A 25064-nucleotide genomic window follows, 5' to 3' on the forward strand; every position below is an offset into this window, starting at 1 on the left:
ATACATACTAGATGTCACCTTGGCTACGGCAGTTCATTAGAACGAATGCATCAATAGAGCCACCATCTTGGAACAGGGGAGCCCCTCCACTTTAATGCATCAGCGTCAATGTAGACAAAGATCTAATGGAAATAAAATCCCCATAAATCATCATGAATGGGATTTTCTCAGGGTTTTTTTTTTTTTTTGGTTCGTTCCAACGGTCAGACATGTATTTATCATTGATTCCAGAAAAGCAAAAAAATATATACATATATTTTTAAAACATTCTTCCTAGTTCAGATTTAATTCGTGTTAACATCATACACAGCACAAAAGTGAAGTAAAGGCGGAGATGGCAGAGATACCTAGCGACTTCCTATGACAAGACCCCTGTTCCAAGATAGCGGTGGTTTTGACGCATCCTTAGATCCCCAAGGTGACATCTAGTGTATGTGTCTGTGTTCTAATTACGGTAATTATTACGCCATCCAACCCTAATCAAACACACCTGAACATGCTAATCAAGGTCTTCAAGATTAGGGTATATTAGAAAGCTACCTGTACAGGCTGGTGATTTTCTTTAGGGTTAGAGTTACCCAGACCTCCAATTGGAACTTTAAAAACAGGTTCAAAAAGCGCTCCCTCTTTTGACAGCGTTTGTTGTGGGAACTGATATTTTGATGCAGCAACAGGGTTTTCCTTTGTAGTGTTGTGTTCCTTGCTGTCTGCCCCTCCTGACTCACTTTTTCAGCTCATCTTCCTGCAGAGTTGATTGTGAGATTGCAGGTCGAGAGAATGACCATTCGAGTGTACTGCTCGTTTGGTGCTGTTTTATTGTGCATGTCTGCATGTTTGAGCACAACAGACGCTGGAGTCGTAGGTGAGAAGTTCTTTTAGCCTCATTACAACACAGCCTAAAGAAGTGCATAAATAAACTTCCTAACCAAATTTGACTGCAGACCCATCAGGCTTACAAAAATGCAGTGCAGACGTCAAGTGAAAGTTCTACTCTAGTTCTTCTTTGTATGTTGGTTTAGTTTTAATAATAAGCAAAGTATAAATGTGCAAACAGTCATAGGTTTATGAATTTTTCCGTTGTACAAGTAAAACCCATATAATCACTAAGGTAGGCACTTTTATGTAACACAAGTACATTAGTGTTATTATGTCTAAAAAATTGTTACCAGAAAGTTATCAATCTGCAGTTTAAACTTTTGCCTAAAGTTTTAACAGCGTAACATGGGGAGCTAATTCTAACCGACAAGTATGAGCTGTGTATATGTAGTGCGTTTCTGTATTTGTGTTTTGTTGAGTAACCTAATAAAATGCTTAAAAGGAAGTTGGGGTGGACATGGGGATGGCATCATTTTTTGAAGATATACACCAGTACATTTGGGTAGGCCTTAACAGCACTCTCTGTCTTAGAAATCTACCAATTTTCACTAAATGATCTCAATTGGTTTCAAAACTACTTTGAATTGAAGCAAATAAATTGAATCCTCTTCTGTAGTGTCTGGTCAGTGTCCGGCGACGTTGACGGTCGAGCCGTCCCATCGAGGATGCACTTCTGATAGAGACTGTTGTGGAGGACACAAATGCTGTCCATTTCCCTGTGGTCCTGTGTGTGTGCCGCCTGTTTTCAGTGAGTATTAATTAATAATGGATGGTATACGTCTTGCAGAAACACTGAAACTGTTCACTCAGAAATTGCTAGCAAGTTTCACAAATAATTGCAACTATGAAGTGTGAAGAATGCTGTTAAATGGACTGACTAAAGTTGACTATGTGTATCCATCCAGTGAAGCCTGGAGCCAACCCCCCGGGGCCTCCGGTGAAGCCTGCATCTGAACCCCCCAAGCCTCCGGTGAAGCCTGGAGCCGAACCCGCGAGGCCTCCGGTGAAGCCTGGAGCGGAACCCGCGAGGCCTCCGGTGAAGCCTGGAGCCGAACCCGCGAGGCCTCCGGGGAAGCCTGGAGCCGAACCTGCGAGGCCTCCGGTGAAGCCTGGAGCCGAACCTCCGAGGCCTCCGGTGAAGCCTGGAGCCGAACCTCCGAGGCCTCCGGTGAAGCCTGGAGCTGAACCTCCGGTGAAGCCTGGAGCCGAACCCCTGCAGCCTCCCACCGAACTGCCTGAAGCGGAGCCTTCCACTGAACTGCCTGAGCCGGAGCCTTCCGCTGAAATTTCTGAGTTGGAGCCTTCCACTGAACTGCTGGAGCCTTCTGACGAGTTCCCCGCAGGCAAACCCCCGAAACCTCCGGTGAAGCCTGGAGCCGAACCCCCGAAGCCTCCGGTGAAGCCTGGCGCCGAACCCCCGAGGCCTCCGGTGAAGCCTGGCGCCGAACCCCCGAGGCCTCCGGTGAAGCCTGGAGCCGAACCCCCGAGGCCTCCGGTGAAGCCTGGAGCCGAACCCCCGAGGCCTCCGGTGAAGCCTGGAGCCGAACCCCCGAGGCCTCCGGTGAAGCCTGGAGCCGAACCCCCGAGGCCTCCGGTGAAGCCTGGAGCCGAACCCCCGAGGCCTCCGGTGAAGCCTGGAGCCGAACCCCCGAGGCCTCCGGTGAAGCCTGGAGCCGAAACCCCGGAGCCTTCCAACGAACTGCTTGAACCGGAGCCTTCTGCTGAACTGCCGGAGCATGAGACAAAGCCTTCCTTTGAAGAGCCGGATCCTTCCGCTGAAATGCCTGATCTGGAGACTTCCACTGGACTGCTGGAGCCTTCTGAAGAGTTCCCTGCAGGCGAACCCCCGAAGCCTCCGGTGAAGCCTGCATCCGAACCACTGAAGCCTCCTGTGAAGCCCGCATCCGAACCACCGAAGCCTCCGGTGAAGCCTGCACCCGAACCCCCCAAGCCTCTAGTGAAGCCTGCACCCGAACCCCCCAAGCCTCCGGTGAAGCCTGCATCCGAACCCCCGAAGCTTCCGGTGAAGCCTGCATCCGAACCGGTGAAGCCTGCATCCGAACCCGTGAAGCCTGCATCCGAACCCCCGAAGCCTCCGGTGAAGCCTGCATCCGAACCCTCGAAGCCTCCGGTGAAGCCTCCAGTGAAGCCTGCAGCTGAATTTCGAAACCCTTATGGCTAATGTCCTGACCATAAGCAATGTGGCTATGCGTGGTTAACTGTGCTGATTTAACCATTGGATGAATGGTGTTCCATCTGTTATCACTAAATAAATCTCACACTTGTAAGACCACTTTCTCTTTTCTTTTTTAAGTGGGGAAAACAAAGTTGGTGTTTTTGGTATGCCAGCATTAGTTTGGCTGTTCTCTCATATAATGGCTCATTGGAATTTGTGCTTTAGGAATGTACAAGATCCCCTCCTTAGGACCCAAACACATGCAAAAAGGTTTTAGAGAGGCTAGCAATAGCAATTTAGCTTTGAACGCATGAGCTCCCACCCTCCAGAGCAACGCCTCCAAATTCTAGACATGCACCTGTGTCTTTGCTGTGTCTCTTGATGTTCAATGCAGATGTATGCCAGCCTCCAATAGAGATACATTTCCTGGAGAGTTTAGGTGTAGGAGTTTAGTCATAATTACAACTTGTAACTTGTGGTAGAACTCCGACTTGTACTACATGATCGCTTTACCACCTGAACACTGCAGATTTATTTGATGTCGATAGCTTTGCCAAAAAAGCGCTCAGTCATCTCCTAATTACATAGATATACATACTAGATGTCACCTTGGCTACGGCAGTTCATTAGAACGAATGCATCAATAGAGCCACCATCTTGGAACAGGGGAGCCCCTCCACTTTAATGCATCAGCGTCAATGTAGACAAAGATCTAATGGAAATATAATCCCCATAAATCATCACGAATGGGATTTTCTCAGGGTTTTTTTTTTTTTTGGTTCGTTCCAACGGTCAGACATGTATTTATCATTGATTCCAGAAAAGCAAAAAAATATATACATATATTTTTAAAACATTCTTCCTAGTTCAGATTTAATTCGTGTTAACATCATACACAGCACAAAAGTGAAGTAAAGGCGGAGATGGCAGAGATACCTAGCGACTTCCTATGACAAGACCCCTGTTCCAAGATAGCGGTGGTTTTGACGCATCCTTAGATCCCCAAGGTGACATCTAGTGTATGTGTCTGTGTTCTAATTACGGTAATTATTACGCCATCCAACCCTAATCAAACACACCTGAACATGCTAATCAAGGTCTTCAAGATTAGGGTATATTAGAAAGCTACCTGTACAGGCTGGTGATTTTCTTTAGGGTTAGAGTTACCCAGACCTCCAATTGGAACTTTAAAAACAGGTTCAAAAAGCGCTCCCTCTTTTGACAGCGTTTGTTGTGGGAACTGATATTTTGATGCAGCAACAGGGTTTTCCTTTGTAGTGTTGTGTTCCTTGCTGTCCGCCCCTCCTGACTCACTTTTTCAGCTCATCTTCCTGCAGAGTTGATTGTGAGATTGCAGGTCGAGAGAATGACCATTCGAGTGTACTGCTCGTTTGGTGCTGTTTTATTGTGCATGTCTGCATGTTTGAGCACAACAGACGCTGGAGTCGTAGGTGAGAAGTTCTTTTAGCCTCATTACAACACAGCCTAAAGAAGTGCATAAATAAACTTCCTAACCAAATTTGACTGCAGACCCATCAGGCTTACAAAAATGCAGTGCAGACGTCAAGTGAAAGTTCTACTCTAGTTCTTCTTTGTATGTTGGTTTAGTTTTAATAATAAGCAAAGTATAAATGTGCAAACAGTCATAGGTTTATGAATTTTTCCGTTGTACAAGTAAAACCCATATAATCACTAAGGTAGGCACTTTTATGTAACACAAGTACATTAGTGTTATTATGTCTAAAAAATTGTTACCAGAAAGTTATCAATCTGCAGTTTAAACTTTTGCCTAAAGTTTTAACAGCGTAACATGGGGCGCTAATTCTAACCGACAAGTATGAGTTGTGTATATGTAGTGCGTTTCTGTATTTGTGTTTTGTTGAGTAACCTAATAAAATGCTTAAAAGGAAGTTGGGGTGGACATGGGGATGGCATCATTTTTTGAAGATATACACCAGTACATTTGGGTAGGCCTTAACAGCACTCTCTGTCTTAGAAATCTACCAATTTTCACTAAATGATCTCAATTGGTTTCAAAACTACTTTGAATTGAAGCAAATAAATTGAATCCTCTTCTGTAGTGTCCGGTCAGTGTCCGGCGACGTTGACGGTCGAGCCGTCCCATCGAGGATGCACTTCTGATAGAGACTGTTGTGGAGGACACAAATGCTGTCCATTTCCCTGTGGTCCTGTGTGTGTGCCGCCTGTTTTCAGTGAGTATTAATTAATAATGGATGGTATACGTCTTGCAGAAACACTGAAACTGTTCACTCAGAAATTGCTAGCAAGTTTCACAAATAATTGCAACTATGAAGTGTGAAGAATGCTGTTAAATGGACTGACTAAAGTTGACTATGTGTATCCATCCAGTGAAGCCTGGAGCCAACCCCCCGGGGCCTCCGGTGAAGCCTGCATCTGAACCCCCCAAGCCTCCGGTGAAGCCTGGAGCGGAACCCGCGAGGCCTCCGGTGAAGCCTGGAGCGGAACCCGCGAGGCCTCCGGTGAAGCCTGGAGCGGAACCCGCGAGGCCTCCGGTGAAGCCTGGAGCCGAACCCGCGAGGCCTCCGGGGAAGCCTGGAGCCGAACCTGCGAGGCCTCCGGTGAAGCCTGGAGCCGAACCTCCGAGGCCTCCGGTGAAGCCTGGAGCCGAACCTCCGAGGCCTCCGGTGAAGCCTGGAGCTGAACCTCCGAGGCCTCCGGTGAAGCCTGGAGCCGAACCCCCGGAGCCTTCCACCGAACTGCCTGAAGCGGAGCCTTCCACTGAACTGCCTGAGCCGGAGCCTTCCGCTGAAATGTCTGAGTTGGAGCCTTCCACTGAACTGCTGGAGCCTTCTGACGAGTTCCCCGCAGGCAAACCCCCGAAACCTCCGGTGAAGCCTGGAGCCGAACCCCCGAAGCCTCCGGTGAAGCCTGGCGCCGAACCCCCGAGGCCTCCGGTGAAGCCTGGCGCCGAACCCCCGAGGCCTCCGGTGAAGCCTGGAGCCGAACCCCCGAGGCCTCCGGTGAAGCCTGGAGCCGAACCCCCGAGGCCTCCGGTGAAGCCTGGAGCCGAACCCCCGAGGCCTCCGGTGAAGCCTGGAGCCGAACCCCCGAGGCCTCCGGTGAAGCCTGGAGCCGAAACCCCGGAGCCTTCCAACGAACTGCTTGAACCGGAGCCTTCTGCTGAACTGCCGGAGCATGAGACAAAGCCTTCCTTTGAAGAGCCGGATCCTTCCGCTGAAATGCCTGATCTGGAGACTTCCACTGGACTGCTGGAGCCTTCTGAAGAGTTCCCTGCAGGCGAACCCCCGAAGCCTCCGGTGAAGCCTGCATCCGAACCACTGAAGCCTCCTGTGAAGCCCGCATCCGAACCACCGAAGCCTCCGGTGAAGCCTGCACCCGAACCCCCCAAGCCTCTAGTGAAGCCTGCACCCAAACCCCCCAAGCCTCCGGTGAAGCCTGCATCCGAACCCCCGAAGCCTCCGGTGAAGCCTGCATCCGAACCGGTGAAGCCTGCATCCGAACCCCCGAAGCCTCCGGTGAAGCCTGCATCCGAACCCTCGAAGCCTCCGGTGAAGCCTCCAGTGAAGCCTGCAGCTGAATTTCGAAACCCTTATGGCTAATGTCCTGACCATAAGCAATGTGGCTATGCGTGGTTAACTGTGCTGATTTAACCATTGGATGAATGGTGTTCCATCTGTTATCACTAAATAAATCTCACACTTGTAAGACCACTTTCTCTTTTCTTTTTTAAGTGGGGAAAACAAAGTTGGTGTTTTTGGTATGCCAGCATTAGTTTGGCTGTTCTCTCATATAATGGCTCATTGGAATTTGTGCTTTAGGAATGTACAAGATCCCCTCCTTAGGACCCAAACACATGCAAAAAGGTTTTAGAGAGGCTAGCAATAGCAATTTAGCTTTGAACGCATGAGCTCCCACCCTCCAGAGCAACGCCTCCAAATTCTAGACATGCACCTGTGTCTTTGCTGTGTCTCTTGATGTTCAATGCAGATGTATGCCAGCCTCCAATAGAGATACATTTCCTGGAGAGTTTAGGTGTAGGAGTTTAGTCATAATTACAACTTGTAACTTGTGGTAGAACTCCGACTTGTACTACATGATCGCTTTACCACCTGAACACTGCAGATTTATTTGATGTCGATAGCTTTGCCAAAAAAGCACTCAGTCATCTCCTAATTACATAGATATACATACTAGATGTCACCTTGGCTACGGCAGTTCATTAGAACGAATGCATCAATAGAGCCACCATCTTGGAACAGGGGAGCCCCTCCACTTTAATGCATCAGCGTCAATGTAGACAAAGATCTAATGGAAATAAAATCCCCATAAATCATCATGAATGGGATTTTCTCAGGGTTTTTTTTTTTTTTTTGGTTCGTTCCAACGGTCAGACATGTATTTATCATTGATTCCAGAAAAGCAAAAAAATATATACATATATTTTTAAAACATTCTTCCTAGTTCAGATTTAATTCGTGTTAACATCATACACAGCACAAAAGTGAAGTAAAGGCGGAGATGGCAGAGATACCTAGCGACTTCCTATGACAAGACCCCTGTTCCAAGATAGCGGTGGTTTTGACGCATCCTTAGATCCCCAAGGTGACATCTAGTGTATGTGTCTGTGTTCTAATTACGGTAATTATTACGCCATCCAACCCTAATCAAACACACCTGAACATGCTAATCAAGGTCTTCAAGATTAGGGTATATTAGAAAGCTACCTGTACAGGCTGGTGATTTTCTTTAGGGTTAGAGTTACCCAGACCTCCAATTGGAACTTTAAAAACAGGTTCAAAAAGCGCTCCCTCTTTTGACAGCGTTTGTTGTGGGAACTGATATTTTGATGCAGCAACAGGGTTTTCCTTTGTAGTGTTGTGTTCCTTGCTGTCTGCCCCTCCTGACTCACTTTTTCAGCTCATCTTCCTGCAGAGTTGATTGTGAGATTGCAGGTCGAGAGAATGACCATTCGAGTGTACTGCTCGTTTGGTGCTGTTTTATTGTGCATGTCTGCATGTTTGAGCACAACAGACGCTGGAGTCGTAGGTGAGAAGTTCTTTTAGCCTCATTACAACACAGCCTAAAGAAGTGCATAAATAAACTTCCTAACCAAATTTGACTGCAGACCCATCAGGCTTACAAAAATGCAGTGCAGACGTCAAGTGAAAGTTCTACTCTAGTTCTTCTTTGTATGTTGGTTTAGTTTTAATAATAAGCAAAGTATAAATGTGCAAACAGTCATAGGTTTATGAATTTTTCTGTTGTACAAGTAAAACCCATATAATCACTAAGGTAGGCACTTTTATGTAACACAAGTACATTAGTGTTATTATGTCTAAAAAATTGTTACCAGAAAGTTATCAATCTGCAGTTTAAACTTTTGCCTAAAGTTTTAACAGCGTAACATGGGGAGCTAATTCTAACCGACAAGTATGAGCTGTGTATATGTAGTGCGTTTCTGTATTTGTGTTTTGTTGAGTAACCTAATAAAATGCTTAAAAGGAAGTTGGGGTGGACATGGGGATGGCATCATTTTTTGAAGATATACACCAGTACATTTGGGTAGGCCTTAACAGCACTCTCTGTCTTAGAAATCTACCAATTTTCACTAAATGATCTCAATTGGTTTCAAAACTACTTTGAATTGAAGCAAATAAATTGAATCCTCTTCTGTAGTGTCTGGTCAGTGTCCGGCGACGTTGACGGTCGAGCCGTCCCATCGAGGATGCACTTCTGATAGAGACTGTTGTGGAGGACACAAATGCTGTCCATTTCCCTGTGGTCCTGTGTGTGTGCCGCCTGTTTTCAGTGAGTATTAATTAATAATGGATGGTATACGTCTTGCAGAAACACTGAAACTGTTCACTCAGAAATTGCTAGCAAGTTTCACAAATAATTGCAACTATGAAGTGTGAAGAATGCTGTTAAATGGACTGACTAAAGTTGACTATGTGTATCCATCCAGTGAAGCCTGGAGCCAACCCCCCGGGGCCTCCGGTGAAGCCTGCATCTGAACCCCCCAAGCCTCCGGTGAAGCCTGGAGCCGAACCCGCGAGGCCTCCGGTGAAGCCTGGAGCGGAACCCGCGAGGCCTCCGGTGAAGCCTGGAGCCGAACCCGCGAGGCCTCCGGGGAAGCCTGGAGCCGAACCTGCGAGGCCTCCGGTGAAGCCTGGAGCCGAACCTCCGAGGCCTCCGGTGAAGCCTGGAGCCGAACCTCCGAGGCCTCCGGTGAAGCCTGGAGCTGAACCTCCGGTGAAGCCTGGAGCCGAACCCCTGCAGCCTCCCACCGAACTGCCTGAAGCGGAGCCTTCCACTGAACTGCCTGAGCCGGAGCCTTCCGCTGAAATTTCTGAGTTGGAGCCTTCCACTGAACTGCTGGAGCCTTCTGACGAGTTCCCCGCAGGCAAACCCCCGAAACCTCCGGTGAAGCCTGGAGCCGAACCCCCGAAGCCTCCGGTGAAGCCTGGCGCCGAACCCCCGAGGCCTCCGGTGAAGCCTGGCGCCGAACCCCCGAGGCCTCCGGTGAAGCCTGGAGCCGAACCCCCGAGGCCTCCGGTGAAGCCTGGAGCCGAACCCCCGAGGCCTCCGGTGAAGCCTGGAGCCGAACCCCCGAGGCCTCCGGTGAAGCCTGGAGCCGAACCCCCGAGGCCTCCGGTGAAGCCTGGAGCCGAACCCCCGAGGCCTCCGGTGAAGCCTGGAGCCGAACCCCCGAGGCCTCCGGTGAAGCCTGGAGCCGAAACCCCGGAGCCTTCCAACGAACTGCTTGAACCGGAGCCTTCTGCTGAACTGCCGGAGCATGAGACAAAGCCTTCCTTTGAAGAGCCGGATCCTTCCGCTGAAATGCCTGATCTGGAGACTTCCACTGGACTGCTGGAGCCTTCTGAAGAGTTCCCTGCAGGCGAACCCCCGAAGCCTCCGGTGAAGCCTGCATCCGAACCACTGAAGCCTCCTGTGAAGCCCGCATCCGAACCACCGAAGCCTCCGGTGAAGCCTGCACCCGAACCCCCCAAGCCTCTAGTGAAGCCTGCACCCGAACCCCCCAAGCCTCCGGTGAAGCCTGCATCCGAACCCCCGAAGCTTCCGGTGAAGCCTGCATCCGAACCGGTGAAGCCTGCATCCGAACCCGTGAAGCCTGCATCCGAACCCCCGAAGCCTCCGGTGAAGCCTGCATCCGAACCCTCGAAGCCTCCGGTGAAGCCTCCAGTGAAGCCTGCAGCTGAATTTCGAAACCCTTATGGCTAATGTCCTGACCATAAGCAATGTGGCTATGCGTGGTTAACTGTGCTGATTTAACCATTGGATGAATGGTGTTCCATCTGTTATCACTAAATAAATCTCACACTTGTAAGACCACTTTCTCTTTTCTTTTTTAAGTGGGGAAAACAAAGTTGGTGTTTTTGGTATGCCAGCATTAGTTTGGCTGTTCTCTCATATAATGGCTCATTGGAATTTGTGCTTTAGGAATGTACAAGATCCCCTCCTTAGGACCCAAACACATGCAAAAAGGTTTTAGAGAGGCTAGCAATAGCAATTTAGCTTTGAACGCATGAGCTCCCACCCTCCAGAGCAACGCCTCCAAATTCTAGACATGCACCTGTGTCTTTGCTGTGTCTCTTGATGTTCAATGCAGATGTATGCCAGCCTCCAATAGAGATACATTTCCTGGAGAGTTTAGGTGTAGGAGTTTAGTCATAATTACAACTTGTAACTTGTGGTAGAACTCCGACTTGTACTACATGATCGCTTTACCACCTGAACACTGCAGATTTATTTGATGTCGATAGCTTTGCCAAAAAAGCGCTCAGTCATCTCCTAATTACATAGATATACATACTAGATGTCACCTTGGCTACGGCAGTTCATTAGAACGAATGCATCAATAGAGCCACCATCTTGGAACAGGGGAGCCCCTCCACTTTAATGCATCAGCGTCAATGTAGACAAAGATCTAATGGAAATATAATCCCCATAAATCATCACGAATGGGATTTTCTCAGGGTTTTTTTTTTTTTTGGTTCGTTCCAACGGTCAGACATGTATTTATCATTGATTCCAGAAAAGCAAAAAAATATATACATATATTTTTAAAACATTCTTCCTAGTTCAGATTTAATTCGTGTTAACATCATACACAGCACAAAAGTGAAGTAAAGGCGGAGATGGCAGAGATACCTAGCGACTTCCTATGACAAGACCCCTGTTCCAAGATAGCGGTGGTTTTGACGCATCCTTAGATCCCCAAGGTGACATCTAGTGTATGTGTCTGTGTTCTAATTACGGTAATTATTACGCCATCCAACCCTAATCAAACACACCTGAACATGCTAATCAAGGTCTTCAAGATTAGGGTATATTAGAAAGCTACCTGTACAGGCTGGTGATTTTCTTTAGGGTTAGAGTTACCCAGACCTCCAATTGGAACTTTAAAAACAGGTTCAAAAAGCGCTCCCTCTTTTGACAGCGTTTGTTGTGGGAACTGATATTTTGATGCAGCAACAGGGTTTTCCTTTGTAGTGTTGTGTTCCTTGCTGTCCGCCCCTCCTGACTCACTTTTTCAGCTCATCTTCCTGCAGAGTTGATTGTGAGATTGCAGGTTGAGAGAATGACCATTCGAGTGTACTGCTCGTTTGGTGCTGTTTTATTGTGCATGTCTGCATGTTTGAGCACAACAGACGCTGGAGTCGTAGGTGAGAAGTTCTTTTAGCCTCATTACAACACAGCCTAAAGAAGTGCATAAATAAACTTCCTAACCAAATTTGACTGCAGACCCATCAGGCTTACAAAAATGCAGTGCAGACGTCAAGTGAAAGTTCTACTCTAGTTCTTCTTTGTATGTTGGTTTAGTTTTAATAATAAGCAAAGTATAAATGTGCAAACAGTCATAGGTTTATGAATTTTTCCGTTGTACAAGTAAAACCCATATAATCACTAAGGTAGGCACTTTTATGTAACACAAGTACATTAGTGTTATTATGTCTAAAAAATTGTTACCAGAAAGTTATCAATCTGCAGTTTAAACTTTTGCCTAAAGTTTTAACAGCGTAACATGGGGCGCTAATTCTAACCGACAAGTATGAGTTGTGTATATGTAGTGCGTTTCTGTATTTGTGTTTTGTTGAGTAACCTAATAAAATGCTTAAAAGGAAGTTGGGGTGGACATGGGGATGGCATCATTTTTTGAAGATATACACCAGTACATTTGGGTAGGCCTTAACAGCACTCTCTGTCTTAGAAATCTACCAATTTTCACTAAATGATCTCAATTGGTTTCAAAACTACTTTGAATTGAAGCAAATAAATTGAATCCTCTTCTGTAGTGTCCGGTCAGTGTCCGGCGACGTTGACGGTCGAGCCGTCCCATCGAGGATGCACTTCTGATAGAGACTGTTGTGGAGGACACAAATGCTGTCCATTTCCCTGTGGTCCTGTGTGTGTGCCGCCTGTTTTCAGTGAGTATTAATTAATAATGGATGGTATACGTCTTGCAGAAACACTGAAACTGTTCACTCAGAAATTGCTAGCAAGTTTCACAAATAATTGCAACTATGAAGTGTGAAGAATGCTGTTAAATGGACTGACTAAAGTTGACTATGTGTATCCATCCAGTGAAGCCTGGAGCCAACCCCCCGGGGCCTCCGGTGAAGCCTGCATCTGAACCCCCCAAGCCTCCGGTGAAGCCTGGAGCCGAACCCGCGAGGCCTCCGGTGAAGCCTGGAGCGGAACCCGCGAGGCCTCCGGTGAAGCCTGGAGCCGAACCCGCGAGGCCTCCGGGGAAGCCTGGAGCCGAACCTGCGAGGCCTCCGGTGAAGCCTGGAGCCGAACCTCCGAGGCCTCCGGTGAAGCCTGGAGCCGAACCTCCGAGGCCTCCGGTGAAGCCTGGAGCTGAACCTCCGAGGCCTCCGGTGAAGCCTGGAGCCGAACCCCCGGAGCCTTCCACCGAACTGCCTGAAGCGGAGCCTTCCACTGAACTGCCTGAGCCGGAGCCTTCCGCTGAAATGTCTGAGTTGGAGCCTTCCACTGAACTGCTGGAGCCTTCTGACGAGTTCCCCGCAGGCAAACCCCCGAAACCTCCGGTGAAGCCTGGAGCCGAACCCCCGAAGCCTCCGGTGAAGCCTGGCGCCGAACCCCCGAGGCCTCCGGTGAAGCCTGGCGCCGAACCCCCGAGGCCTCCGGTGAAGCCTGGAGCCGAACCCCCGAGGCCTCCGGTGAAGCCTGGAGCCGAACCCCCGAGGCCTCCGGTGAAGCCTGGAGCCGAACCCCCGAGGCCTCCGGTGAAGCCTGGAGCCGAACCCCCGAGGCCTCCGGTGAAGCCTGGAGCCGAAACCCCGGAGCCTTCCAACGAACTGCTTGAACCGGAGCCTTCTGCTGAACTGCCGGAGCATGAGACAAAGCCTTCCTTTGAAGAGCCGGATCCTTCCGCTGAAATGCCTGATCTGGAGACTTCCACTGGACTGCTGGAGCCTTCTGAAGAGTTCCCTGCAGGCGAACCCCCGAAGCCTCCGGTGAAGCCTGCATCCGAACCACTGAAGCCTCCTGTGAAGCCCGCATCCGAACCACCGAAGCCTCCGGTGAAGCCTGCACCCGAACCCCCCAAGCCTCTAGTGAAGCCTGCACCCGAACCCCCCAAGCCTCCGGTGAAGCCTGCATCCGAACCCCCGAAGCCTCCGGTGAAGCCTGCATCCGAACCGGTGAAGCCTGCATCCGAACCCCCGAAGCCTCCGGTGAAGCCTGCATCCGAACCCTCGAAGCCTCCGGTGAAGCCTCCAGTGAAGCCTGCAGCTGAATTTCGAAACCCTTATGGCTAATGTCCTGACCATAAGCAATGTGGCTATGCGTGGTTAACTGTGCTGATTTAACCATTGGATGAATGGTGTTCCATCTGTTATCACTAAATAAATCTCACACTTGTAAGACCACTTTCTCTTTTCTTTTTTAAGTGGGGAAAACAAAGTTGGTGTTTTTGGTATGCCAGCATTAGTTTGGCTGTTCTCTCATATAATGGCTCATTGGAATTTGTGCTTTAGGAATGTACAAGATCCCCTCCTTAGGACCCAAACACATGCAAAAAGGTTTTAGAGAGGCTAGCAATAGCAATTTAGCTTTGAACGCATGAGCTCCCACCCTCCAGAGCAACGCCTCCAAATTCTAGACATGCACTTGTGTCTTTGCTGTGTCTCTTGATGTTCAATGCAGATGTATGCCAGCCTCCAATAGAGATACATTTCCTGGAGAGTTTAGGTGTAGGAGTTTAGTCATAATTACAACTTGTAACTTGTGGTAGAACTCCGACTTGTACTACATGATCGCTTTACCACCTGAACACTGCAGATTTATTTGATGTCGATAGCTTTGCCAAAAAAGCACTCAGTCATCTCCTAATTACATAGATATACATACTAGATGTCACCTTGGCTACGGCAGTTCATTAGAACGAATGCATCAATAGAGCCACCATCTTGGAACAGGGGAGCCCCTCCACTTTAATGCATCAGCGTCAATGTAGACAAAGATCTAATGGAAATAAAATCCCCATAAATCATCATGAATGGGATTTTCTCAGGGTTTTTTTTTTTTTTTGGTTCGTTCCAACGGTCAGACATGTATTTATCATTGATTCCAGAAAAGCAAAAAAATATATACATATATTTTTAAAACATTCTTCCTAGTTCAGATTTAATTCGTGTTAACATCATACACAGCACAAAAGTGAAGTAAAGGCGGAGATGGCAGAGATACCTAGCGACTTCCTATGACAAGACCCCTGTTCCAAGATAGCGGTGGTTTTGACGCATCCTTAGATCCCCAAGGTGACATCTAGTGTATGTGTCTGTGTTCTAATTACGGTAATTATTACGCCATCCAACCCTAATCAAACACACCTGAACATGCTAATCAAGGTCTTCAAGATTAGGGTATATTAGAAAGCTACCTGTACAGGCTGGTGATTTTCTTTAGGGTTAGAGTTACCCAGACCTCCAATTGGAACTTTAAAAACAGGTTCAAAAAGCGCTCCCTCTTTTGACAGCGTTTGTTGTGGGAACTGATATTTTGATGCAGCAACAGGGTTTTCCTTTGTAGTGTTGTGTTCCTTGCTGTCTGCCCCTCCTGACTCACTTTTTCAGCTCATCTTCCTGCAGAGTTGATTGTGAGATTGCAGGTCGAGAGAATGACCATTCGAGTGTACTGCTCGTTTGGTGCTGTTTTATTGTGCATGTCTGCATGTTTGAGCACAACAGACGCTGGAGTCGTAGGTGAGAAGTTCTTTTAGCCTCATTACAACACAGCCTAAAGAAGTGCATAAATAAACTTCCTAACCAAATTTGACTGCAGACCCATCAGGCTTACAAAAATGCAGTGCAGACGTCAAGTGAAAGTTCTACTCTAGTTCTTCTTTGTATGTTGGTTTAGTTTTAATAATAAGCAAAGTATAAATGTGCAAACAGTCATAGGTTTATGAATTTTTCCGTTGTACAAGTAAAACCCATATAATCACTAAGGTAGGCACTTTTATGTAACACAAGTACATTAGTGTTATTATGTCTAAAAAATTGTTACCAGAAAGTTATCAATCTGCAGTTTAAACTTTTGCCTAAAGTTTTAACAGCGTAACATGGGGAGCTAATTCTAACCGACAAGTATGAGCTGTGTATATGTAGTGCGTTTCTGTATTTGTGTTTTGTTGAGTAACCTAATAAAATGCTTAAAAGGAAGTTGGGGTGGACATGGGGATGGCATCATTTTTTGAAGATATACACCAGTACATTTGGGTAGGCCTTAACAGCACTCTCTGTCTTAGAAATCTACCAATTTTCACTAAATGATCTCAATTGGTTTCAAAACTACTTTGAATTGAAGCAAATAAATTGAATCCTCTTCTGTAGTGTCTGGTCAGTGTCCGGCGACGTTGACGGTCGAGCCGTCCCATCGAGGATGCACTTCTGATAGAGACTGTTGTGGAGGACACAAATGCTGTCCATTTCCCTGTGGTCCTGTGTGTGTGCCGCCTGTTTTCAGTGAGTATTAATTAATAATGGATGGTATACGTCTTGCAGAAACACTGAAACTGTTCACTCAGAAATTGCTAGCAAGTTTCACAAATAATTGCAACTATGAAGTGTGAAGAATGCTGTTAAATGGACTGACTAAAGTTGACTATGTGTATCCATCCAGTGAAGCCTGGAGCCAACCCCCCGGGGCCTCCGGTGAAGCCTGCATCTGAACCCCCCAAGCCTCCGGTGAAGCCTGGAGCCGAACCCGCGAGGCCTCCGGTGAAGCCTGGAGCGGAACCCGCGAGGCCTCCGGTGAAGCCTGGAGCCGAACCCGCGAGGCCTCCGGGGAAGCCTGGAGCCGAACCTGCGAGGCCTCCGGTGAAGCCTGGAGCCGAACCTCCGAGGCCTCCGGTGAAGCCTGGAGCCGAACCTCCGAGGCCTCCGGTGAAGCCTGGAGCTGAACCTCCGGTGAAGCCTGGAGCCGAACCCCTGCAGCCTCCCACCGAACTGCCTGAAGCGGAGCCTTCCACTGAACTGCCTGAGCCGGAGCCTTCCGCTGAAATTTCTGAGTTGGAGCCTTCCACTGAACTGCTGGAGCCTTCTGACGAGTTCCCCGCAGGCAAACCCCCGAAACCTCCGGTGAAGCCTGGAGCCGAACCCCCGAAGCCTCCGGTGAAGCCTGGCGCCGAACCCCCGAGGCCTCCGGTGAAGCCTGGCGCCGAACCCCCGAGGCCTCCGGTGAAGCCTGGAGCCGAACCCCCGAGGCCTCCGGTGAAGCCTGGAGCCGAACCCCCGAGGCCTCCGGTGAAGCCTGGAGCCGAACCCCCGAGGCCTCCGGTGAAGCCTGGAGCCGAACCCCCGAGGCCTCCGGTGAAGCCTGGAGCCGAACCCCCGAGGCCTCCGGTGAAGCCTGGAGCCGAACCCCCGAGGCCTCCGGTGAAGCCTGGAGCCGAACCCCCGAGGCCTCCGGTGAAGCCTGGAGCCGAACCCCCGAGGCCTCCGGTGAAGCCTGGAGCCGAAACCCCGGAGCCTTCCAACGAACTGCTTGAACCGGAGCCTTCTGCTGAACTGCCGGAGCATGAGACAAAGCCTTCCTTTGAAGAGCCGGATCCTTCCGCTGAAATGCCTGATCTGGAGACTTCCACTGGACTGCTGGAGCCTTCTGAAGAGTTCCCTGCAGGCGAACCCCCGAAGCCTCCGGTGAAGCCTGCATCCGAACCACTGAAGCCTCCTGTGAAGCCCGCATCCGAACCACCGAAGCCTCCGGTGAAGCCTGCACCCGAACCCCCCAAGCCTCTAGTGAAGCCTGCACCCGAACCCCCCAAGCCTCCGGTGAAGCCTGCATCCGAACCCCCGAAGCTTCCGGTGAAGCCTGCATCCGAACCGGTGAAGCCTGCATCCGAACCCGTGAAGCCTGCATCCGAACCCCCGAAGCCTCCGGTGAAGCCTGCATCCGAACCCTCGAAGCCTCCGGTGAAGCCTCCAGTGAAGCCTGCAGCTGAATTTCGAAACCCTTATGGCTAATGTCCTGACCATAAGCAATGTGGCTATGCGTGGTTAACTGTGCTGATTTAACCATTGGATGAATGGTGTTCCATCTGTTATCACTAAATAAATCTCACACTTGTAAGACCACTTTCTCTTTTCTTTTTTAAGTGGGGAAAACAAAGTTGGTGTTTTTGGTATGCCAGCATTAGTTTGGCTGTTCTCTCATATAATGGCTCATTGGAATTTGTGCTTTAGGAATGTACAAGATCCCCTCCTTAGGACCCAAACACATGCAAAAAGGTTTTAGAGAGGCTAGCAATAGCAATTTAGCTTTGAACGCATGAGCTCCCACCCTCCAGAGCAACGCCTCCAAATTCTAGACATGCACCTGTGTCTTTGCTGTGTCTCTTGATGTTCAATGCAGATGTATGCCAGCCTCCAATAGAGATACATTTCCTGGAGAGTTTAGGTGTAGGAGTTTAGTCATAATTACAACTTGTAACTTGTGGTAGAACTCCGACTTGTACTACATGATCGCTTTACCACCTGAACACTGCAGATTTATTTGATGTCGATAGCTTTGCCAAAAAAGCGCTCAGTCATCTCCTAATTACATAGATATACATACTAGATGTCACCTTGGCTACGGCAGTTCATTAGAACGAATGCATCAATAGAGCCACCATCTTGGAACAGGGGAGCCCCTCCACTTTAATGCATCAGCGTCAATGTAGACAAAGATCTAATGGAAATATAATCCCCATAAATCATCACGAATGGGATTTTCTCAGGGTTTTTTTTTTTTTGGTTCGTTCCAACGGTCAGACATGTATTTATCATTGATTCCAGAAAAGCAAAAAAATATATACATATATTTTTAAAACATTCTTCCTAGTTCAGATTTAATTCGTGTTAACATCATACACAGCACAAAAGTGAAGTAAAGGCGGAGATGGCAGAGATACCTAGCGACTTCCTATGACAAGACCCCTGTTCCAAGATAGCGGTGGTTTTGACGCATCCTTAGATCCCCAAGGTGACATCTAGTGTATGTGTCTGTGTTCTAATTACGGTAATTATTACGCCATCCAACCCTAATCAAACACACCTGAACATGCTAATCAAGGTCTTCAAGATTAGGGTATATTAGAAAGCTACCTGTACAGGCTGGTGATTTTCTTTAGGGTTAGAGTTACCCAGACCTCCAATTGGAACTTTAAAAACAGGTTCAAAAAACGCTCCCTCTTTTGACAGCGTTTGTTGTGGGAACTGATATTTTGATGCAGCAACAGGGTTTTCCTTTGTAGTGTTGTGTTCCTTGCTGTCCGCCCCTCCTGACTCACTTTTTCAGCTCATCTTCCTGCAGAGTTGATTGTGAGATTGCAGGTCGAGAGAATGACCATTCGAGTGTACTGCTCGTTTGGTGCTGTTTTATTGTGCATGTCTGCATGTTTGAGCACAACAGACGCTGGAGTCGTAGGTGAGAAGTTCTTTTAGCCTCATTACAACACAGCCTAAAGAAGTGCATAAATAAACTTCCTAACCAAATTTGACTGCAGACCCATCAGGCTTACAAAAATGCAGTGCAGACGTCAAGTGAAAGTTCTACTCTAGTTCTTCTTTGTATGTTGGTTTAGTTTTAATAATAAGCAAAGTATAAATGTGCAAACAGTCATAGGTTTATGAATTTTTCCGTTGTACAAGTAAAACCCATATAATCACTAAGGTAGGCACTTTTATGTAACACAAGTACATTAGTGTTATTATGTCTAAAAAATTGTTACCAGAAAGTTATCAATCTGCAGTTTAAACTTTTGCCTAAAGTTTTAACAGCGTAACATGGGGCGCTAATTCTAACCGACAAGTATGAGTTGTGTATATGTAGTGCGTTTCTGTATTTGTGTTTTGTTGAGTAACCTAATAAAATGCTTAAAAGGAAGTTGGGGTGGACATGGGGATGGCATCATTTTTTGAAGATATACACCAGTACATTTGGGTAGGCCTTAACAGCACTCTCTGTCTTAGAAATCTACCAATTTTCACTAAATGATCTCAATTGGTTTCAAAACTACTTTGAATTGAAGCAAATAAATTGAATCCTCTTCTGTAGTGTCCGGTCAGTGTCCGGCGACGTTGACGGTCGAGCCGTCCCATCGAGGATGCACTTCTGATAGAGACTGTTGTGGAGGACACAAATGCTGTCCATTTCCCTGTGGTCCTGTGTGTGTGCCGCCTGTTTTCAGTGAGTATTAATTAATAATGGATGGTATACGTCTTGCAGAAACACTGAAACTGTTCACTCAGAAATTGCTAGCAAGTTTCACAAATAATTGCAACTATGAAGTGTGAAGAATGCTGTTAAATGGACTGACTAAAGTTGACTATGTGTATCCATCCAGTGAAGCCTGGAGCCAACCCCCCGGGGCCTCCGGTGAAGCCTGCATCTGAACCCCCCAAGCCTCCGGTGAAGCCTGGAGCCGAACCCGCGAGGCCTCCGGTGAAGCCTGGAGCGGAACCCGCGAGGCCTCCGGGGAAGCCTGGAGCCGAACCCGCGAGGCCTCCGGGGAAGCCTGGAGCCGAACCTGCGAGGCCTCCGGTGAAGCCTGGAGCCGAACCTCCGAGGCCTCCGGTGAAGCCTGGAGCCGAACCTCCGAGGCCTCCGGTGAAGCCTGGAGCTGAACCTCCGAGGCCTCCGGTGAAGCCTGGAGCCGAACCCCCGGAGCCTTCCACCGAACTGCCTGAAGCGGAGCCTTCCACTGAACTGCCTGAGCCGGAGCCTTCCGCTGAAATGTCTGAGTTGGAGCCTTCCACTGAACTGCTGGAGCCTTCTGACGAGTTCCCCGCAGGCAAACCCCCGAAACCTCCGGTGAAGCCTGGAGCCGAACCCCCGAAGCCTCCGGTGAAGCCTGGCGCCGAACCCCCGAGGCCTCCGGTGAAGCCTGGCGCCGAACCCCCGAGGCCTCCGGTGAAGCCTGGAGCCGAACCCCCGAGGCCTCCGGTGAAGCCTGGAGCCGAACCCCCGAGGCCTCCGGTGAAGCCTGGAGCCGAACCCCCGAGGCCTCCGGTGAAGCCTGGAGCCGAACCCCCGAGGCCTCCGGTGAAGCCTGGAGCCGAAACCCCGGAGCCTTCCAACGAACTGCTTGAACCGGAGCCTTCTGCTGAACTGCCGGAGCATGAGACAAAGCCTTCCTTTGAAGAGCCGGATCCTTCCGCTGAAATGCCTGATCTGGAGACTTCCACTGGACTGCTGGAGCCTTCTGAAGAGTTCCCTGCAGGCGAACCCCCGAAGCCTCCGGTGAAGCCTGCATCCGAACCACTGAAGCCTCCTGTGAAGCCCGCATCCGAACCACCGAAGCCTCCGGTGAAGCCTGCACCCGAACCCCCCAAGCCTCTAGTGAAGCCTGCACCCGAACCCCCCAAGCCTCCGGTGAAGCCTGCATCCGAACCCCCGAAGCCTCCGGTGAAGCCTGCATCCGAACCGGTGAAGCCTGCATCCGAACCCCCGAAGCCTCCGGTGAAGCCTGCATCCGAACCCTCGAAGCCTCCGGTGAAGCCTCCAGTGAAGCCTGCAGCTGAATTTCGAAACCCTTATGGCTAATGTCCTGACCATAAGCAATGTGGCTATGCGTGGTTAACTGTGCTGATTTAACCATTGGATGAATGGTGTTCCATCTGTTATCACTAAATAAATCTCACACTTGTAAGACCACTTTCTCTTTTCTTTTTTAAGTGGGGAAAACAAAGTTGGTGTTTTTGGTATGCCAGCATTAGTTTGGCTGTTCTCTCATATAATGGCTCATTGGAATTTGTGCTTTAGGAATGTACAAGATCCCCTCCTTAGGACCCAAACACATGCAAAAAGGTTTTAGAGAGGCTAGCAATAGCAATTTAGCTTTGAACGCATGAGCTCCCACCCTCCAGAGCAACGCCTCCAAATTCTAGACATGCACTTGTGTCTTTGCTGTGTCTCTTGATGTTCAATGCAGATGTATGCCAGCCTCCAATAGAGATACATTTCCTGGAGAGTTTAGGTGTAGGAGTTTAGTCATAATTACAACTTGTAACTTGTGGTAGAACTCCGACTTGTACTACATGATCGCTTTACCACCTGAACACTGCAGATTTATTTGATGTCGATAGCTTTGCCAAAAAAGCACTCAGTCATCTCCTAATTACATAGATATACATACTAGATGTCACCTTGGCTACGGCAGTTCATTAGAACGAATGCATCAATAGAGCCACCATCTTGGAACAGGGGAGCCCCTCCACTTTAATGCATCAGCGTCAATGTAGACAAAGATCTAATGGAAATAAAATCCCCATAAATCATCATGAATGGGATTTTCTCAGGGTTTTTTTTTTTTTTTGGTTCGTTCCAACGGTCAGACATGTATTTATCATTGATTCCAGAAAAGCAAAAAAATATATACATATATTTTTAAAACATTCTTCCTAGTTCAGATTTAATTCGTGTTAACATCATACACAGCACAAAAGTGAAGTAAAGGCGGAGATGGCAGAGATACCTAGCGACTTCCTATGACAAGACCCCTGTTCCAAGATAGCGGTGGTTTTGACGCATCCTTAGATCCCCAAGGTGACATCTAGTGTATGTGTCTGTGTTCTAATTACGGTAATTATTACGCCATCCAACCCTAATCAAACACACCTGAACATGCTAATCAAGGTCTTCAAGATTAGGGTATATTAGAAAGCTACCTGTACAGGCTGGTGATTTTCTTTAGGGTTAGAGTTACCCAGACCTCCAATTGGAACTTTAAAAACAGGTTCAAAAAGCGCTCCCTCTTTTGACAGCGTTTGTTGTGGGAACTGATATTTTGATGCAGCAACAGGGTTTTCCTTTGTAGTGTTGTGTTCCTTGCTGTCTGCCCCTCCTGACTCACTTTTTCAGCTCATCTTCCTGCAGAGTTGATTGTGAGATTGCAGGTCGAGAGAATGACCATTCGAGTGTACTGCTCGTTTGGTGCTGTTTTATTGTGCATGTCTGCATGTTTGAGCACAACAGACGCTGGAGTCGTAGGTGAGAAGTTCTTTTAGCCTCATTACAACACAGCCTAAAGAAGTGCATAAATAAACTTCCTAACCAAATTTGACTGCAGACCCATCAGGCTTACAAAAATGCAGTGCAGACGTCAAGTGAAAGTTCTACTCTAGTTCTTCTTTGTATGTTGGTTTAGTTTTAATAATAAGCAAAGTATAAATGTGCAAACAGTCATAGGTTTATGAATTTTTCTGTTGTACAAGTAAAACCCATATAATCACTAAGGTAGGCACTTTTATGTAACACAAGTACATTAGTGTTATTATGTCTAAAAAATTGTTACCAGAAAGTTATCAATCTGCAGTTTAAACTTTTGCCTAAAGTTTTAACAGCGTAACATGGGGAGCTAATTCTAACCGACAAGTATGAGCTGTGTATATGTAGTGCGTTTCTGTATTTGTGTTTTGTTGAGTAACCTAATAAAATGCTTAAAAGGAAGTTGGGGTGGACATGGGGATGGCATCATTTTTTGAAGATATACACCAGTACATTTGGGTAGGCCTTAACAGCACTCTCTGTCTTAGAAATCTACCAATTTTCACTAAATGATCTCAATTGGTTTCAAAACTACTTTGAATTGAAGCAAATAAATTGAATCCTCTTCTGTAGTGTCTGGTCAGTGTCCGGCGACGTTGACGGTCGAGCCGTCCCATCGAGGATGCACTTCTGATAGAGACTGTTGTGGAGGACACAAATGCTGTCCATTTCCCTGTGGTCCTGTGTGTGTGCCGCCTGTTTTCAGTGAGTATTAATTAATAATGGATGGTATACGTCTTGCAGAAACACTGAAACTGTTCACTCAGAAATTGCTAGCAAGTTTCACAAATAATTGCAACTATGAAGTGTGAAGAATGCTGTTAAATGGACTGACTAAAGTTGACTATGTGTATCCATCCAGTGAAGCCTGGAGCCAACCCCCCGGGGCCTCCGGTGAAGCCTGCATCTGAACCCCCCAAGCCTCCGGTGAAGCCTGGAGCCGAACCCGCGAGGCCTCCGGTGAAGCCTGGAGCGGAACCCGCGAGGCCTCCGGTGAAGCCTGGAGCCGAACCCGCGAGGCCTCCGGGGAAGCCTGGAGCCGAACCTGCGAGGCCTCCGGTGAAGCCTGGAGCCGAACCTCCGAGGCCTCCGGTGAAGCCTGGAGCCGAACCTCCGAGGCCTCCGGTGAAGCCTGGAGCTGAACCTCCGGTGAAGCCTGGAGCCGAACCCCTGCAGCCTCCCACCGAACTGCCTGAAGCGGAGCCTTCCACTGAACTGCCTGAGCCGGAGCCTTCCGCTGAAATTTCTGAGTTGGAGCCTTCCACTGAACTGCTGGAGCCTTCTGACGAGTTCCCCGCAGGCAAACCCCCGAAACCTCCGGTGAAGCCTGGAGCCGAACCCCCGAAGCCTCCGGTGAAGCCTGGCGCCGAACCCCCGAGGCCTCCGGTGAAGCCTGGCGCCGAACCCCCGAGGCCTCCGGTGAAGCCTGGAGCCGAACCCCCGAGGCCTCCGGTGAAGCCTGGAGCCGAACCCCCGAGGCCTCCGGTGAAGCCTGGAGCCGAACCCCCGAGGCCTCCGGTGAAGCCTGGAGCCGAACCCCCGAGGCCTCCGGTGAAGCCTGGAGCCGAACCCCCGAGGCCTCCGGTGAAGCCTGGAGCCGAACCCCCGAGGCCTCCGGTGAAGCCTGGAGCCGAAACCCCGGAGCCTTCCAACGAACTGCTTGAACCGGAGCCTTCTGCTGAACTGCCGGAGCATGAGACAAAGCCTTCCTTTGAAGAGCCGGATCCTTCCGCTGAAATGCCTGATCTGGAGACTTCCACTGGACTGCTGGAGCCTTCTGAAGAGTTCCCTGCAGGCGAACCCCCGAAGCCTCCGGTGAAGCCTGCATCCGAACCACTGAAGCCTCCTGTGAAGCCCGCATCCGAACCACCGAAGCCTCCGGTGAAGCCTGCACCCGAACCCCCCAAGCCTCTAGTGAAGCCTGCACCCGAACCCCCCAAGCCTCCGGTGAAGCCTGCATCCGAACCCCCGAAGCTTCCGGTGAAGCCTGCATCCGAACCGGTGAAGCCTGCATCCGAACCCGTGAAGCCTGCATCCGAACCCCCGAAGCCTCCGGTGAAGCCTGCATCCGAACCCTCGAAGCCTCCGGTGAAGCCTCCAGTGAAGCCTGCAGCTGAATTTCGAAACCCTTATGGCTAATGTCCTGACCATAAGCAATGTGGCTATGCGTGGTTAACTGTGCTGATTTAACCATTGGATGAATGGTGTTCCATCTGTTATCACTAAATAAATCTCACACTTGTAAGACCACTTTCTCTTTTCTTTTTTAAGTGGGGAAAACAAAGTTGGTGTTTTTGGTATGCCAGCATTAGTTTGGCTGTTCTCTCATATAATGGCTCATTGGAATTTGTGCTTTAGGAATGTACAAGATCCCCTCCTTAGGACCCAAACACATGCAAAAAGGTTTTAGAGAGGCTAGCAATAGCAATTT

The 25064-nt window shown here is 48.8% G+C and overlaps 1 protein-coding gene across 1 annotated transcript in view; it reads left to right on the forward strand.

Moving 5' to 3' along the window:
• Window positions 1-7806: 7806 nt before the first annotated feature.
• Window positions 7807-25064, forward strand: part of LOC148982083 (uncharacterized) — a 64709-nt gene continuing 47451 nt past the window's right edge. The window contains exons 1-4 of the mRNA XM_089128045.1: window positions 7807-8101; window positions 8732-8856; window positions 12670-13419; window positions 16621-17046. Coding sequence (XP_088984171.1) covers window positions 8017-8101; window positions 8732-8856; window positions 12670-13419; window positions 16621-17046 — 1386 coding nt within the window. The 5' untranslated portion in view covers window positions 7807-8016. The remainder of the gene's footprint in view (window positions 8102-8731; window positions 8857-12669; window positions 13420-16620; window positions 17047-25064) is intronic.

This window comes from Pimephales promelas, chromosome 3 (genome assembly GCF_988280905.1).
Source record: "Pimephales promelas chromosome 3, fPimPro1.hap1.1, whole genome shotgun sequence".
NCBI classification, from domain to species: Eukaryota; Metazoa; Chordata; class Actinopteri; order Cypriniformes; family Leuciscidae; genus Pimephales; species Pimephales promelas.